Source organism: Pseudophryne corroboree, chromosome 6, assembly GCF_028390025.1.
Source record: "Pseudophryne corroboree isolate aPseCor3 chromosome 6, aPseCor3.hap2, whole genome shotgun sequence".
Classification (NCBI taxonomy): domain Eukaryota; kingdom Metazoa; phylum Chordata; class Amphibia; order Anura; family Myobatrachidae; genus Pseudophryne; species Pseudophryne corroboree.
In genome coordinates this window covers 551,286,512-551,300,698 of record NC_086449.1, presented here as the reverse complement: position 1 = coordinate 551,300,698, position 14,187 = coordinate 551,286,512, and the positions used below count along the sequence as shown (strand labels likewise).

General features: G+C 45.9%; 1 protein-coding gene across 12 annotated transcripts in view; it reads right to left on the bottom strand.

Annotated features, from left to right (window-relative positions):
* The window catches only part of PPFIA2 (PTPRF interacting protein alpha 2), a 656,694-nt gene that overhangs the window by 136,595 nt on the left and 505,912 nt on the right, over positions 1 to 14,187 (bottom strand). For all 12 annotated transcript variants that reach the window (XM_063927696.1, XM_063927698.1, XM_063927701.1 and 9 more), the window contains one exon: positions 1,382 to 1,517. In XM_063927696.1, the coding sequence (XP_063783766.1) occupies positions 1,382 to 1,517 (136 nt within the window). The remainder of the gene's footprint in view (positions 1 to 1,381; positions 1,518 to 14,187) is intronic.

Below are 14,187 nucleotides of genomic sequence, written 5' to 3'. Positions count from 1 at the left end.
CTGTCTCAGATGCCAATTTTTTTTCCCTTTTGTAGTCCTTCTTCTACTATGTGAGATCTGTTCCAGGAGTTGGGACTTAAATTTGGCTAGACCTTTATTTGTTACCAACATGAACTGAATACCTTGGGGGAGATGAGCTAAGCCTTAGAGAACAATAAGCCTTAGAGAACGATAAGTGGGGAGAGATAAAGTATCAACCAATCAGCTGTTTCCTAACTGCCATGTTGCAGGCTATGTTTGAAAAATTATAGTTATGAGCTGTTTGGTAGGTACTTTATCCACTATATCTTTCTCAAATGCTTTAAGCTGGCCATGCACCTAAAGATTAATTGTCCAATCTGGCTGGTTGGAATGAAAATCTGGTAATGTATGGGAGCAAATGACAATTGACCATTTGCTCCCAAACACTGAAAAGCAGACAAAAATGGTCAACCAGAGATTTGATTTAACCAAGTTGTCTGAGTGACCGTTTTTGACAGTTTACCGGCATTTCGGAGTAAATGGTCAATTGTCCTTTGCTCAGACACATTACCAGGTTTTTATTCCAACCAGCAACATTTGACAATCAATCTTTAGATCTTTAGGTGTATGGCCAGCTTAAGTTAGGGGTAACCAACCTAGGGGTCTATTTACTAAGCCTTGGATGGAGATAAAGTTACAACCAACCAGCTCCTAACTGTAACTTTTCAAACACAGTCTGTGACATGGTAGTTAGGAGCTGATTGGCTGTTAATTTATCTCTGTCCACTTCATCTCCATCCAAGGTTTAGTAAATAGACCCCCTAGTCTTTTAGAGCTACCAACAGTCCACGTTTTCCAGACCACCTGGCTGGTGGACCAGTATAGTCATTAATAACTGTCACATTTTAAAACATGTGGTACATTCATTCCTAATAAACTTAGCACATCTGCTCCATATTCACAGGGCATCTTATACAGGTGTATTTTAAGCTATATACACAGATTTGGCCACAGTTTTAAAATGGCTGAAATTATTAACTATAGCAATGTTAAAATATTTGTGTCAAAGGGCATTAGTGTGAGGCGTCCTTGGTTAGTAGGAGTTTGTGTCCAACGTGAAATAGAGAATGCTCCAGTACAGGGTTGATAACCAAATAATTATTGTTTTATTGATATAAAAAAATTTTGAGCAGATAATTAAAATAACATGTTTTGCAGATTGCTGTCTGCTTTAGCAGATAATGGAAACATACTGTAATCGTGGGTGGAAAGAATCTGGGCTCAGAATCCTGAGTGGATATATAATATACCTAAGAAATAGCATTCAGGTAATCTCTACTCATTTCATGACATGTTTAGAATCATCACAATACAATAAATTGGGAAACTGCACAAATAAATGAAACCACAAAATCCTGACCTTAGGTTCCTCTCGTCTTACTCCCATTCTCCCTCTTCGTGGCCTTCTAATGACTTTAGTGGAGCGATAGTCCGGCTGACTATCTACCAGCGAACTCACAGAGTATCTCAAGTCCACAGATGGGTCCAAGTGGGGCCTAACAGAAATGCAGAATAATTTTATCAAAGATTTTGTTGGTCCAGTCGCACCAGGCAGACAGACTATAGCTTGAAAATTAAAAAAAGATCCCTATACGGATTTAGTTGGAGCGACTGTTTTGTGAAGCTCTCCCATTTTAATGACTCTGCTACTACTGGTACGCTGAGATTTCTAAAGGCTAGGCAGGAGCTAGGGCATAGCGGGTAGCAGTGAGAAACAAGTAAGGAATTAATGGATAAAAGTAATGTAATGTCCTGTAATTCTTAACACTTTGTAAAATATAAGAAAGAGTATCTGTAGTATAGTACAATAATATATTGCTATTTTAAATATTGACAGATACAGAACATTTGATTTAAAAGTCACAAATATTACTTTCTAATACAATGTATGAATGTAACATGTTCTATGAATACAAATCAGAAAAGTAATCTTGTCATTACAGTTTTGATTATAACCCAATTAATGAAGAACAGAGGAAACAGTAGGTGCCAAGTTAGAGAGAGTAAAAGGAATAGTTTAGTCCATAATCCTCCCAAGTCACCAACACCCCTGGTGTTTCCTGTGTCTTATCTAGACAGGAACATCTACATTTAATGCGCTCACTGGCAGCTCCTTACCAAGCTGGCTCTGTGCTTAGTGACTGATGTTTTTGAATGATAAGAATATATTACCTTCAGCTAATATTCATACAATATAAAGAATTCTAATATGTAAAGACTGGGACAATTATCAATAATATATCAGTTAATTGCGTCAATTTTAAATTAAATTCTGGTGTTACGAGGGGTGTAGAGTAATAAACGTTTTCCTATTAGTATGTAAAAAAATGAAGATCAATTCATACATACAAAAATACAATGCAAATGTATTGAACTAATGGATGAAAACAAGGACAAATAAAATATTGCATTATAGACAAAACAAGGAAGTTATCTGGGGGTGCTCATAGATAATAGGCTTAACAACAGTGCACAATGTCAAAATGCAGCAAAGAAGGCAACTAAAGTGCTTGCGTACATAAAACGGGGCATTGAGACGAGGGACGAGGATGTAATCCTGCCACTGTACAAATCTTTGGTGCGTCCCCACCTGGAATATTGTGTCCAATTTTGGGCACCATATTATAAAAAAGATATAGGGGAGCTAGAAAGAGTTCAAAGGCGAGCTACTAAACTGATTAAAGGGTTAGAGACTCTGGAGTACGAGGAAAGGCTTACTAGGTTAAATATGTATACACTAGAAAAGAGACGACTAAGAGGAGACATTATTAATATCTTCAAATATGTAAAGTATCACTATAAGGAGTTAGCGTGGGATTTGTTTATTAAAAGAACTCTGAATAGGACACGTGGGCACTTGCTGAGGCTAGAGGAGAGAAAATTCCGTACACAACGTAGGTACCTTCACGGTAAGGGCAATAAAGATTTGGAACTCCCTGCCGGAACAGGTAATAATGGCGGACTCTGTAAATACATTTAAAAACGAATTGGACAAATTTCTAACTGGAAAAAGTATCCAGGGCTATAGCTCTTAAAATAGTTACATTATATCTGGGATTGGTAAGAACCATAGTTGTCAATTGATACTAAACAGTTACTTCAGCATGTGCATTATAATATGCACAGCCAGAGCCGTAACTAGACATTTTGGTGCCCTGTGCCAGAAAGACAATTGGTGCGCCTCCCCCTTCCTCCAAACCTAAAGTAGGGACCAGTTCCTATGCGCTGTGGGCCGAGCACACAGCTCTACAGCAGAAGAGCAATTGACAGGAGCCTCACAACTGCCCCCCCCCCCCACGCGGGACACTGCGGCCCGTGTGTGGTACACCGGGAGAGTCCCAAAAAATGGAGCTGCCCCACCAAAATCAGGACAGTTATATATATCCGAACCCTCCCCCCAAACTTCACCTATTTTACACGGTTCCGAGGCAGCCTCTGATCTTCCCGCCTTGCTCGGTTAACACGAACGCGCCCGAACGTCATCATCCCGCTGTCGTATTCTCGCGAGATTCGTATTGCATATAAAGAGCCGCGCGTCGACGCCATTTTCACTCGGGCATTGGAGATGATAGCGAGAGGACGTGGCTGCGTTCTCTCAGTTTCTGTGTTCAGTGTGCCTTAAATATCTGTGCTCAGTGTGCTGCAAATATCTGCGCTCAGTGTGCTGCAAATATCTACGTTCTCTGCCTGAAAACGCTCCATATCTGTGCTGCATTGTAGTTGCGCGCAGTATATAGTAGGACAGTGCAGAATTTGGCTGACCACCAGTATATATATAGCAGTACGGTACAGTAGTCCATTGCTCTACCTCTGTGTTGTCTAGTATACTATCCATATCTGTGCTGCATTGTAGTTGTGCGCAGTATATAGTAGGAGGACAGTGCAGAATTTTGCTGACCACCGGTATATATATATATAGCAGTACGGTACAGTAGTCCATTGCTCTACCTCTGTGTCATCAAGTATACTATCCATATCTGTGCTGCATTGTAGTTGTGCGCAGTATATAGTAGGAGGACAGTACAGAATTTTGCTGACCACCAGTATATATATAGCAGTACGGTACAGTAGTCCATTGCTCTATCTCTGTGTCGTCAAGTATACTATCCATATCTGTGCTGCATTGTAGTTGTGCGCAGTATATAGTAGAAGGACAGTGCAGAATTTTGCTGACCACCAGTATATATATATAGCAGTACGGTACAGTAGGCCATTGCTATTGATATATTACTGGCATATAATTCCACACATTAAAAAATGGAGAAAAAAAATGTGGAGGGTAAAATAGGGAAAGATCAAGATCCACTTCCACCTCGTGCTGAAGCTGCTGCCACTAGTCATGGCCGAGACGATGAAATGCCATCAACGTCGTCTGCAAAGGCCGATGCCCAATGTCATAGTAGAGAGCATGTAAAATACAAAAAACAAAAGTTCAGTAAAATGACCCAAAAATCAAAATTAAAAGCGTCTGATGAGAAGCGTAAACTTGCCAATATGCCATTTACGACACGGAGTGGCAAGGAACTGCTGAGGCCCTGGCCTATGTTCATGGCTAGTGGTTCAGCTTCACATGAGGATGTAAGCACTCATCCTCCCGCTAGAAAAATGAAAAGACTTAAGCTGGCAAAAGCACAGCAAAGAACTGTACGTTCTTCTAAATCGCAAATCGCCAAGGAGAGTCCAATTGTGTCGGTTACGATGCCTGACCTTCCCAGCACTGGAAAGGAAGAGGTGGCGCCTTCCACCATTTGCACGCCCCCTGCAAGTGCTGGAAGGAACACCCACAGTCCAGTTCCTGATAGTCAAATTGAAGATGTCACTGTTGAATACCAGGATGAGGATATGGGTGTTGCTGGCACTGAGGAGGAAATTGACAAGGAGGATTCTGATGGTGAGGTGGTTTGTTTAAGTCAGGTACCCGGGGAGACACCTGTTGTCCGTGGGACGAATATGGCCATTGACATGCCTGGTCAAATTACAAAAAAAAAAGTCACCTCTTTGGTGTGGAATTATTTTAACAGAAATGCGGACAACAGGTGTCAAGCCGTGTGTTGCCTTTGTCAAGCTGTAATAAGTAGGGGTAAGGACGTTAACCACCTAGGAACATCCTCCCTTATACGTCACCTGAAGCGCATTCATCAGAAGTCCTTGACAAGTTCAAAAACTTTGGGTGAAAGCGGAAGCAGTCCACTGACAACTAAATCCCTTCCTCTTGTAACCAAGCTCCTGCAAACCACACCACCAACTCCCTCAGTGTCAATTTCCTCCTTAGACAGGAAAGCCAATAGTCCTGCAGGCCATGTCACTGGCAAGTCTGACGAGTCCTCTCCTGCCTGGGATTCCTCCGATGCAACCTTGAGTGTAACGCCTACTGCTGCTGGCGCTGCTGTTGTTGCTGCTGGGAGTCGATCGTCATCCCAGAGGGGAAGTCGGAAGACCACTTGTACTACTTCCAGTAAGCAATTGACTGTCCAACAGTCCTTTGCAAGGAAGATGAAATATCACAGCAGTCATCCTGCTGCAAAGCGGATAACTCAGGTCTTGGCAGCTGCGGTGGTGTTAAACGTGTGTCCGGTATCCACCGTTAATTCACAGGGAATTAGAGAATTGATTGAGGTACTGTGTACCCGGTACCAAATACCATCTAGGTTCCATTTCTCTAGGCAGGCGATACCGAGAATGTACACAGACGTCAGAAAAAGAGTCACCAGTGTCCTAAAAAATGCAGTTGTACCCAATGTCCACTTAACCACGGACATGTGGAGCAGGGCAGACTCAGGACTATATGATTGTGACAGCCCACTGGGTAGATGTATTGCCTCCCACAGCAAGAACAGCAGCGGCGGCACCAGTAGCAGCATCTCGCAAACGCCAACTCGTTCCTAGGCAGGCTACGCTTTGTATCACCGCTTTCCATAAGAGGCACACAGCTGACAACCTCTAACGGAAATTGAGGAACATCATCGCAGAATGGCTTACCCCAATTGGATTCTCCTGGGGATTTGTGACATCGGACAACGCCACCAATATTGTGCGTGCATTACATGTGGCCAAATTCCAGCACGTCCCATGTTTTGCACATACATTGAATTTGGTGGTGCAGATTTTTTTTTTAAATGACAGGGTCGTGCAAGATATGCTGTCGGTGGCCCAAAGAATTGCGGGCCACTTTCGGCATTCAGCCACCGCATGCCGAAGACTGGAGCACCAGCAAACACTCCTGAACCTGCCCCGCCATCATCTGAAGCAAGAGGTGGTAACGAGGTGGAATTCAACCCTCTATATGCTTCAGAGGATGGAGGAGCAACAAAAGGCCATTTAAGTCTATACATCTGCCTACGATATAGGCAAAGGAGGGGGAATGCACCTGACTCAAGCGCAGTGGAGAAGGATTTCAACGTTGTGCCACACGTGAAGTCAGTTCAGACACTGCCAGCCTGAGGCAGGTCATTCCCCTCATCAGGCTTTTGCAGAAGAAGCTGGAGAGATGAAGGAGGAGCTAAAACGGAGCGATTCCGCTAGGCATGTGGGACTTGTGGATGGAGCCCTTCATTCGCTTAACCAGGATTCACGGGTGGTCAATCTGTTGAAATCAGAGCACTACATTTTGGCCACCGTGCTCGATCCTAGGTTTAAAGCCTACGTTGTATCTCTCTTTCTGTCAGACACAAGTCTGCAGAGGTGCAAATACCTGCTGGTAAGACACTTGTCAAGTCAAGTGGAACGTGACCCGTCAACAGCTCCTCCTTCACATTCTCCCGCAACTGGGGCTGCGAGGAAAAGGCTAAGAATTCTGAACCCACACGCTGGCGGTGATGCAGGGCAGTCTGGAGCGAGTGCTGACATCTGGTCCGGACTGAAGGACCTGCCAACGATTACTGACATGTCGTCTACTGTCACTGCATATGATTCTGTCACCATTGAAAGAATGGTGGAGGATTATACTAGTGACCGCATCCAAGTAGGCACGTCAGACAGTCCGTACGTATACTGGCAGGAAAAAGAGGCAATTTGGAGGCCCTTGCACAAACTGGCTTTATTTTACCTAAGTTGCCCCCCCCTCCAGTGTGTACTCCGAAAGAGTGTTTAGTGCAGCAGCTCACCTTGTCAGCAATCGGCATACGAGGTTACTTCCAGAAAATGTGGAGAAGATGATGTTCATCAAAATGAATTATAATCAATTCCTCCGTGGAGACATTCACCAGCAATTGCCTCCAGATAGTACACAGGGACCTGAGATGGTGGATTCCAGTGGGGACGAATTAATAATCTGTGAGGAGGGGGGTGTACACAGTGAAAGGGGTGAGGAATCGGACGATGAGGAGCAGGTGGACATCTTGCCTCTGTAGAGCCAGTTTGTGCAAGGAGAGATTGATTGCTTCTTTTTTGGTGGGGGCCCAAACCAACCAGTTATTTCAGTCACAGTCGTGTGGCAGACCCTGTCGCTGAAATGATGGGTTCGTTAAAGTGTGCATGTCCTGTTTATACAACATAAGGGTGGGTGGGAGGGCCCAAGGACAATTCCATCTTGCACCTCTTTTTTCTTTCATTTATCTTTGCATCATGTGATGTTTGGGGACAATTTTTTTTTTTTAAGTGCCATCCTGTCTGACACTGCAGTGCCACTCCTAGATGGGCCAGGTGTTTGTGCCGGCCACTTGGGTCGCTCAGCTTAGTCATCCAGCGACCTTGGTGCAAATTTTAGGACTAAAAATAATATTGTGAGGTGTGAGGTGTTCAGAATAGACTGGAAATGAGTGGAAATTATGGTTATTGAGGTTAATAATACTATGGGATCAAAATGACCCCCAAATTCTATGATTTAAGCTGTTTTTGAAAAAAAACACCCGAATCCAAAAAAAATATTTCAGGGAGGTTTTGCCAAAACGCGTCCGAATCCAAAACACGGCCGCGGAACCGAATCCAAAACCAAAACCCGAAAAATGTCCGGTGCACATCTCTAATATATATATATATATATATATATATACACACACACACACACACACACACACACACACTCACACAATATGGAAAATTATTAATTCAGCCTGTTCGATTAAGAGCTTTATTTCCCTATAAAATATAAGTGGTCATTTAGTCTAGAAATCCCTTTCACTTACAGTATATTTTCCCTTTACCTCAGTGGTGCAAGTGGGCGGGTACGGGTGGGTACGACGTACCCATAAGAATTTAGCCGTGGGTACGCCGTACCCACACCGACGGGCCGCCGCTCCTCTTCCTTCCCTCCCCTGCTCCACGCCGCACCCGCCGTCCCCGCCGCACCGCCGCACACGCCGCACCCGCCGTCCCCGCCGCTGATGTGAGGGAAGGAGAGCGCAGCCTGCGCCTCTCGTTCCCCTCAGTCTCCGGTGGGTGTCTCAGTTTACTTCAGCGCCGATCCGTGAGCCAATCAGAGCTCGCAACCGCGAGCTCTGACTGGCTCACGGATCGGCGCTGAATTAAACTGAGACACCCACCGGAGACTGAGGGGAACGAGAGGCGCAGGCTGCGCTCTCCTTCCCTCACATGACAGACAGGACGGCGACGGCAGCGGTGAGTAGGGGAGGGGGGCATGTTTACCTGGCACTGGGGGGGGGGCATGTTATACCTGGCACTGGGGGGCATGTATACCTGGCACTGGGGGCATATCTGGCACAGGGGGGCATATATACCTGGCACTGGGGGATATCTGGCACAGGGGGGCATGTTATACCTGGCACTGGGGGATATCTGGCACAGGGGGGCATGTTACACCTGGCACTGGGGGATATCTGGCACAGGGGGGCATGTTATACCTGGCACTGGGGGATATCTGGCACTGGGGGGGGGGGCATGTTATACCTGGCACTGGGGGATATCTGGCACCGGGGGCATATCTGGCACAGGGGGGGTATATATACCTGGCACTGGGGGATATCTGGCACAGGGGGGCATGTATACCTGGCACTGGGGGCATATCTGGCACAGGGGGGCATATATACCTGGCACTGGGGGATATCTGGCACAGGGGGGGCATGTATACCTGGCACTGGGGGCATATCTGGCACAGGGGGGCATATATACCTGGCACTAAGGGATATCTGGCACAGGGGGGCATGTATACCTGGCACTGGGGGATATCTGGCACTGGGGGGGGCATGTTATACCTGGCACTGGGGGATATCTGGCACTGGGGGGGCATGTATACCTGGCACGGGGGGATATCTGGCACTGGGGGCATATCTGGCACAGGGGGGCATATATACCTGGCACTGGGGGATATCTGGCACAGGGGGGCATGTATACCTGGCACTGGGGGATATCTGGCACTGGGGGCATATCTGGCACTGTAGGGGCATTTCTGTATCTGGCACGGGGGGCAATGTATATCTGGCACTGTGGGGCAATGTGTATCTGACACTGTGAGGCAATGTATGGCACTCTGGGGGCATTTCTGTATCTGGCACTGTGGGGCAATGTGTATCTGGCACAGTGGGGCAATGTGTATCTGGCACTGTGGGGCAATGTGTATCTGGCACTGTGGGGCAATGTGTATCTGGCACTGTGGGGCAATGTGTATCTGGCACTGTGGGGCAATGTGTATCTGGCACTGTGGGGCAATGTGCATCTGGCACTGTGGGGCAATGTGCATCTGGCACTGTGAGGCAATGTGTATCTGACACTCTGGGGACATTTGTGTATCTGGCACTCTGGGGACATTTGTGTATCTGGCACTGTGGGGCAATGTGTATCTGGCACTGTGGGGTTATGTGTATCTGGCACTGTGGGGCAATGTATATCTGGCACTGTGGGGCAACGTGTATCTGACACTATTGGGGTCATACGTGTATCTGCCCCTCCCCCATATGTGTATCACGCCCCCATTTTCATTGACCACGCCCCATGTGGCATTTGGCCACACCCATTTTTTTGTGCGCGCGCCTTCGGCGTGCGCACACAGTACCCATAAGACATTTTTTCTACTTGCACCACTGCTTTACCTATATATTGAGGCACTCTGTACAGCATTGCCTTATACTTAATTTTCTACACTAGTCTCATATTTTTTAAACTAGAAATTCATGTAAATCCAGTTACAATTGATGTATAAAATGTATATGTAAGATAGCTGTAACTTGGTAGCTTTGCTGCTGGTTTCTGTGACATCACACACCTAGCCTGTGACATCACTAGCCCATAACATCACAATGCTTCATCCTGTAACATTCTATCTACAGCTGCTAAAGTTTCCAGTCACCATGCAGGAAGACAGGTAGGAGGAGGTGAGTCCTACCTATCAGGGTATGATGGAGGGGGGTAAGGAAGAAAGAGTGCAGCATAGTCCGCTGAAAGGCAAGACAAGATAGACAGAACAGGGAATATAGGTACAAGGACACATAATTAGGAGTAGCTCAGGAAGGAATTACATATTTAGGAATAAAAATGTAGCGTTACAGAAATAAAGAGGGCAGTATGGAGGACAAGCACACATACAGGGGATGCAAATAAGTCTCTATGAGGCAGGATCTTGCTTTGGGATGAAAAGGTAAATAAAATAGATAAATGGCAAATTGATAAATTTGAAAGTATGTTTGGTTTAAGGAAAATTGGAAAAGTGGTTGACTCATGGACATTTTATTGTACTTCTATTTCTATTGTACTTAAACTAGTACTATGCTTAAGGATAGCCTTTTGTGTTTTTTTCATCATTTGGCAAAGTTCTGGCAAAGAGATTTGCAGAGTGTCGGGTGACTGGCAAAGAGATCTGCAAAGTGTCAGTTGAAGACGACGTAAGGGGTCGCAGAGGCAGTAAGGACTGGAGGACAACATGCAGGAGGTAAGTTACCATACTTGTGTAATTGTGTGTGTGGTGGGGGTATTGAGAGCACAGTACAAAACAGACTCTACTGTATGGTGTGGGAGAGCGGACAATACAAAACATGCAGAAGGGGGCAGCTCAGTATAGGACATACAGATGGTGTTTGACGGGCAGGGGCAGTGCTAGGGTGATTGGCGCCCCCTTGCAAACTATAAATTTGAGCCCTCCCATACTTTGTAAAGTGACAGCGAGCTTCGTGAAGAAGGGGTGTGGTCTCACAAAGGGAGAGCGTAGCCACACAATAGTACTCCCAATTTAAATTACAAAACACAAAAGCACAAGCTTAGTCACTTTACACCGAACGTAGTGCCCCTGATTTATAGTACACCACATAGTGTCCCTTATTCATATTACGTCACACAGTAGCGCCCCCTAGTCACATTATGCTACACATTGGTGCCCATTACACATATAATGCCCACAGTAGTAATGCCCCATACAAATCTTGCACCCAGTATTAGTGCCACTGATACACATAATGCCCATAGTAGTGGTGCCCCATATATACATAATGCACAGTAGTGCTGCCCCATATACACATAATGTCCACAGTAATAGTGACCCAAATCTAACTCTCTCTGCAAATGTTATATCTGCCCCCCCTGAAGTGCACATGGTTTTGCCCAACTGCTAACAAATTTTCTGCTGCGATCAACTCTGAATTACCCCCAAGGTGCTATCAAGCTCACATAGAGGATCCTATCGCAAAGTGACTGACAGGAAGTCAGCATTTGGGGTGGTAAAGGGGGTGGCTAACTGTACACAGGTGTGTCAGTTCTGTTCAATCACCTTTCCGTGCACGTGTATAAATTACCCATTGCGACCTGTGTATCTGCTGGAGAGCCCCTGTGTCTAGGAGACTTGTTCAGCCTACAACTGCTCAGACTCACTCAGGGTGGACTGCGATGCAATTGCGAATGGCAAAAGATTGCAGCAAGAATCACTTTAACAACCACAACTGAATTAGGCCCACAATTACACCATTATATTTTACTATTTTATCGCATTTAACAACTAAGGGGTCAACTTAATTAGGTGCAAGTTTGTCTTATAACAGCCGCACTTTCAAATAGCCCAAACTCACTCAAAAGTGCCCACAGCCCTGTCTGGCCACAAAGGGTGCGAGATTGGGTGCTGTTGCCAGTGTTGAAACGTTGCAGCAATGGCAACTCGTACCTAATTGGATTGACCGCTAAATGTTAGCAATTTATAGCTTTTATTATTTACTGGTCAAATTTCTTTTCTGAAGGTACCCACTTATTACTATAAGAAAGAACTTATCCCCCCCAATGTGTGTATTGTATAAAAACAATAGGCCCTTTTGGGTTAACTGTCCATATTTTAGGCATATTCCATGTCCTTAATAGTTACAGTAACATATTTACATAGAGAGATTTTTCTTTCTACACAACCCCACACCACAGTTTGCAGTTTGTCTCTCTGCTTGTTCATCCACTAACAATGTTTTTTTTTAAATCTTTTCCTCTCAGTCTACACAGCAGTTGACCTTTGGCAAGTATAGGCAGGTATAGGTAAGTATAGTACCCCTCCCATTACCTATAGCTCCTGGGGGGGGGGGGGGGGTAGATTTAGGCTGCGGGTGGGGAGAGGTTAGAGTTAGGCCACAGGTAGAGTGGGTTGGGGTTAGGAACCCCGGGGGTGGGTAGGCTGCACGGGAGGGGGGGTTAGGTTAAGGCGCCAGCCAATGTACACAGGAGGAGCGATGTGCGGTCAGTTTAAAAACCGCACATCACAATCTCCGTGCAGCGTAGGGACTAGGCAACGGTGCTCCCCCACCCCTAACTCCCAGCAGAGCATTGCTAAACTGATATGAATCGTGGGTGTTTTGGGGGCATGGCCTAATGCTGAGGAGTGCCCACCTCCTGTGCTGCTGTGTAATCAGGGCAGGTACAATAGTGTCTCTCTCACTCCATCTTTCTCCCTACACTCTCTCTCCTCTCTCTTACTAACACTCTCTCTCCCCCCCTCTCTCTCTCTCTCTCTCTCTCTCCCTAACACTCTCTCCTCTCTCACCCTAACACTCTTTCTTCTCTCTCTCTCCCTAACACTCTCTCTTCCCCCTCTCTCTCTTCCTAACACTCTCGCTCCTCTCTCTCTCGCTCCTCTCTCTCTCTCGCTCATCTCTCTCTCCCTAACACTCTCCCCCTCTCTCTCCCTAACACTCTCGCTCCTCTCTCTCTCTCCCTAACACTCTCGCTCCTCTCTCTCTCTCCCTAACAATCTCGCGCCTCTCTCTACCTAACACTCTCTCCTCTCTCTCTCCATAACTCTCTCCTCTCTCTCCCTAACACTCTCTCCTCTCTCTCCCCCCAACACTATCTCTCCTCTCTCTCTCTCCTTTTGTTCCTCTCTCTCCTTGACACTGTTTCTCTCTCTACCTGACACTGTCCCTTTCTATCCCTCTCTTTCCCTCTTTCTTTCCCTGACAGTCTCCCTCTCTCTTCCCACCTCCTCCCCACCATGGTGCTGCTTCCATTTCCTTCCCCGTAGTATGTCCTCCTCTTCCCCGGTGGCTCCGTCCCCAGGGGGCGCCAAATGAGGATCTATCTTGCCCCCTCCCTCCAGTCCATAAATGTTCTGATGCCCCTACTCACCTCTGTTGGTTTTTTTTGCAACGAGATCCCGGCGTCCGTATTACGATCACCGGGATGCCATTCGCCTGGATATCATACTGATCTCCCTATTAGTACACCTCTTAGTGCCCAGAGGGAAGGGTGATCCTGAGGCTTAAGGATGACTCCTCGTGAGTTCAGAGGTCTAGCTTTTATGCCATAATCAATCTCATGCCTGTCCCTGCAATGTATAAGAAGTATAATAATCGCTAATGCGATCACTTTACTTCTGGGTTTAGACCCCGGCTGCGCTACTTCACATGTGCAGACAGTAATGCAGAGGGATCCCAAGGATCCCTGTCCAGGGAAGAATTGCATAATGTAGCCCACGGGCTACAAACGGCATTTAGAAATGGCATTAGCTGCCGGGCCAAGTTCAGAAATGCTTTGCACTCTGGAGCTTGGCGAGTTTCGCAATTTACCACCTGCCGTAAAAACTTTTGATGGCTGCCTTTGTGATCACAATAGGAGGAATGCAATAGATATCTCCAATATCCATTGCAGTCCCCAATACATACATTCAGGGCCTGTTTAATATTTGTGGGAGGTCTCCAAAACTGTCTGTTTTCGGAGATGTCTCGCAAATATTATTTGTTAAATATTCTTCAAAATAAACTTTTTATATTTTAGCATAAACTAAAAAAAATGTATGTATTCACTGACTGATTCTCC